Here is a 4,672-nt window from a genome sequence, read left to right as displayed (position 1 = left end):
AAGTGTGGTCTGAGGACCCCAGGGGTTCCCAGATACTCTTTCTGAGGTCTTCAAGATCATCCATTTTCCAACTGCACGTCTGTGTGAGACTGGATTTCCTTCAAAGACTTGAATCAGAGCGATGCATCACAACAGATTGAATGCAGTGCAGATATGAGAACCCAGCTGCCTTCTATTAAGCCAGGCGTTCAAGAGATTTGCAAAACTTTAAGACTTTTTTGTTAATTTTTTTTTATTTTGGAAACTGTAGTTATTTTTCATAAAAGTATGTTTTTATGTTAAGCTATAATGGGTTTTTGTTATTTTTAAAAGAATAAATATTTAAAGCATTCTCAGTTTTAATTTCTAACATGGTAAATACCAATGAATATAACCTGCATAAATACAATCTCTTTGAGGTCTCAATAATTTTCAGAGTATCAGTGGGTCTTGAGACCAAAACATTTGCAAACTGCTGACGTTGATAATGTTTACAAGTACCTATTTGGGTGGTTAACTAAAGATGAGTATTATGGGTTTACAAGAACATTCATCTTTTTCTTTATTGGTTGTTGTATTCAAATCACAGGATAACAAATGTGACACTTTTTCCTGACCTTGGGTAGCAACCGTGGTGTGAAATTACATTTGGAGTAGTAAAGTCCATTAAAAAAGGCTGAGGCTGGGAGGTAACGAGGACACAGGAGAGGAGGAAGAGCTTGGTTCCAAAACAATACTCTCCACACTCATCAGTGGTAATCTTACCAAGAGTCCTAATTTCACCGGAGAAATTTTGCTCCGCGGCCTAGAGTTCCCGTGAAACTTAGGGACCACGATGGAGAAGTCCGTATCCAGCCTGAGGGAAGAGTCTGTCTTCCCAGTCTTCCACCTGCGGCCTCGCTCTCACCCTCACTCAGCACCCAAGGCTGATTCTGCCCAGGCTGGGGCTTCCCTGTATCCACAGCCAACAGCTGGTGACACACAGACCTCCACCTTCAGGCCTCCAACCTGGTGTGAAGAAGTTGAATATGCAGATAAGATCTAAGTGCCACTGGTTTCAGCCTCTTCTCTCTTCCCCTTTCTCACACCCTGGATGTCTTGTCACAGGCCTTTGACTAGACTCATTCCACAGTTTTTGTCCTGGTCACTTCAGCATGCAGCTGGGACTAGGCCACTTGGCTCGGGGCCCTGCCTAGTTCTAGCAAACTCCCCCAGCACGTGCACAACCAGAGGATCCTACACTCTGCACCCCCCGTCACCCTCAGAATGCTCCCATCAAAAGGTTCATGGCCCAGGAACACGCAGGAGCTGCCCATCCCGTGTCTCTCACTGTTTGCTGCCAGGACCCCGCTGCTGCTGGACACTCCAGATTGGCCCTCTCTGAACATGCCCCCATCTGCATCAAGCCTGGATTTACTTTTCCCTTCAAATACCAGGCCATTCTCTGAGCTGGACTTACTTAATTCTTACAATCACTCTCAGGGGTGGATTGAGCCAGGCCAGCCTAAGGTTGAGAAGAGAATTAAATGGGCAACACATTTCCAGCAGCTGCTGAACAAGCATCAGCTGCCTTCCCTCTGCTAACACGTGGGCACGTCTTACTGTATGTGTTGTGTGTGAGTTTCCTGTCTCTGAAGCAGTTTCTGAATCTTCTTTAAAGTGAAAGAGCGAAAGCAAAACCGTCTACATAGTCCAAACTTACAAGTAACTTTAGCTTTCTTTCATCTTCAGAGATTGCGTAATGAACCGAGGAATGCAAAAATAGCAACGAACTTGATGCAACAAGTGAAGGAAACTGAATGCAAGTTGCCAAACTGGATTTGGAGAATTGAGGTTGGGATTCCCATCTGACCTAGCTTCTTGGCTGAGTTGAGTGCACAGAGCAGAGGATTCCTCCGACTGCCTGCAAGATGCCTGCGTCATTCTGGTGGAAACTTTTAGCTCCTAAACTCAAGGGATAAACTTGAGTTTAAACTCAAAACTTTTAGCTCCTAAACTCAAGCAAGAAACCAGTGGAGGAAGGGGCGTCCTTGTAGACAGCTGGCGTGTGAGCCAAGTATGAATGCTTCTGTCTGGAACTCTGGGATATTTGTTGCAACGCACTTGGCCCAGTCATCCCAGTGAATGGCTATTTCTCCTCTCCCTTGTCCAGTGGTTGACCTGGCACTAAAATGCCTCCTGAACAGCTCTCTTGGAACTGCCTCATCTTCCTGACCACAGACCCAGAACATCAGGAACTAATCTTCTAACCAGGTTCAAATAGAAGAGCTAATAAGTAAGGAGCACTTAGTAACTGCCTGGTACCATTCTGAGCACCTTACATAAATTAAAGCAATTAATCCTCACCACAGTTTTATGAAGTGGTTTTATGATGATCTCAGTTTAACAGTTAAGGAAACTGGACCCAGTTCTCCCTCCCTCTGGTACGAAATTTAACAATAGCATCCTGGTCTCCAAGTTTCAGCAGGAGCATTCAAGGCCTGGTGTAACTTTCCCATCTCTCATTTCAAGATCCCTGGTAGGGAGGAAAACCTGGTCTTGCTCCTAGCCCTTATTTCTTTTTTATTTCTTATTTTCTAAAAATGTCCAATTTTGTCAACCCTTTGATTTAGCTCTTGCTTCCAAATGGCCTGCACAGTGTCTCTGGCCCTTTTCTCATTGTCCAGTTCTTTAAGTGTCTTTCTATATCCATCTATCAGTCCTAGAGTACCCATTCTTTGATAATGTCTCTCCATTTTACAATGTGGCTCCAGGCCTATGCGTTTGCCTTGCAAATACAGTGCTTCCCTTAGAACACTTATCATTCTGTTGTGTAACTGATAGCTAATTTTTGTCTCCTCCAGCAGATTAGACTTTTAAGTCTGAATTTCGTATGCCCAGTCATTAGCACAGCGCCCAGCCCATGGTAGGAATTTAAGTATTGTTGACTGAATAAATGCTATGCTAGGAATATGTGGTTTGATGAGCTTCTGACTATCAAATTGCAAGGGGTTGTCTCAGCACTGTTTGCTGAGGGTTTATTTCATAAGTTCTCCTGACAAGAATTCAAGCACCTCATATATTCCTGAGCACATTCCTAGGCAATGTAAACAAAGGGAGAAAAATAAAAATCAAAATAGAATACAGATTAGGATTGACATATATACACTAATACGTATAAAATAGATAACTAATAAGAACCTGCTGTATAAAAAATAAATAAAATAAAATTCAAAAAAGAAATAGAAAACAATTTATTTTGATAAAACTTAGATACTGTTTTAGACAAGTTTAGCTCCAGTGCATGAGGATCTTCTTAGACTCTTTTCAGCATGGTGTGCTGTCCAAAAGAAATAGAAATTCATTATCAAAAGTCTTTAAAGAACAATATAGGTCCTCACTGAAGTGTCTTGAAGAGAGAGCAAAATGGGAAATTATGTCATAAAACTATTCAGTAAAACATGTTTAGTTCCTATTTTAATAGGACATGGAAAAGATGGAAATTTGATCAATTCACTTTACAAGGCTATTATAACCTGGTTAACAAAATCAGAGGAGAAAATCATAGGACATTCATTATGGTCACCACTATATCCTGAGGGCAACATACAACCTGGCTTAGACGATGTTTATATTTACTTCTAACTAGAGTATCATAATGACTCTAACTAGTGTATCATATCATTTACATAATGATGTAAATGAATTGCACCATTCTTTAATCAGATTGCACATTCAGGTTCGGTGTTTCTTTTTTAAGAATAAACAAATATAAAAATTTTTCTATGGTGAAAATTTACTTAATGCACAAAGCAAAAAATAAATAGACTAAATACAAAGAAAGTGTTTTTTCTCTTAACCACAATTTAAAGGTGCACATAATATTATACAAACAAAAAATAAGTTAAAACTTTATAAATAGTTAAATAAATAAATTTTTAAATAGATAAATAAATCATCTGTAAGGAACTAGTGCCTGCAGAGTTGAACATGATGTTGCTTAATATTCCTGAAAACATGTGACAGATTGATTCAATTCAGGGCATGATGAGAGCAGAAATGAGAGTCTTTGACATGGCAGCACAGGTGGAAGTGTGGTCTTGTTAGTCACTGAGAATCATTTTGGTGTTGAACCAGGTGTGTGTCATTCCTTCCTCCTGAGTCTTTCTTACAAGTTCCTTGATGAAGAGAAGGATCTCATGACTTCTGCTCTGACAATCTCCCAGGCACAAGGGCTGTACTTCTTCTCTTGCAGATAGACAGTGATTCTGTGGAAGTATTTCCTCACAGCCAGGATGGAGTCCTCCTTGAGCAGGGGAGTCCCTTCCAGCCCCGCCTCCTGCATCAGACAGGCTTGCAGGTCAGTGAGCTGCTGATAAAGTGCAGTGCAGAACTTGTCCAGGAGGGTCTCATCCCAAGCGGCAGCCGAGCCCTCTGTGCTGAAGAGCTGGAAGGTCTGCTGGATCATCTCATGGACGACAGCGATGGCTTGAGCCTTCTGGAACTGGTTGCCTCCAAACGCCTCCTGGGGGAATCCAAAGTCATTTCTGTCCTTCAGGCAGGAGAAGGGGGAGATTCTCCTCATCTGTCGCAGGAGCATCAGGGCCCTCATGTTAGCCAGGCTGTGGATCTGAGGCAGGTCGCAGCCCAGAGAGCAGTTGGAGTTGCAGCTGAGCAGCACCAGGGCCAGGAGTAAGGACACGGTTGGGGCCAT

General features: G+C 42.2%; 1 protein-coding gene across 1 annotated transcript; it reads right to left on the bottom strand.

Annotated features, from left to right (window-relative positions):
• Positions 1–4,058: 4,058 nt before the first annotated feature.
• On the bottom strand, positions 4,059–4,672 carry LOC307189660 (interferon alpha-1-like; the record flags this gene model as incomplete). The annotated part of the gene is made up of 1 exon (XM_079927954.1): positions 4,059–4,672. The coding sequence occupies one exon, from the start codon at positions 4,670–4,672 to the stop codon at positions 4,127–4,129; it is 546 nt and encodes a 181-aa protein (XP_079784080.1). The 3' UTR covers positions 4,059–4,126.

Source organism: Stenella coeruleoalba (assembly GCF_951394435.1).
Source record: "Stenella coeruleoalba genome assembly, chromosome: 7".
Taxonomy (NCBI): Eukaryota; Metazoa; Chordata; class Mammalia; order Artiodactyla; family Delphinidae; genus Stenella; species Stenella coeruleoalba.
Note: the sequence above shows the minus strand (reverse complement) of the source record. Positions and strands in the feature narration are given on the sequence as shown.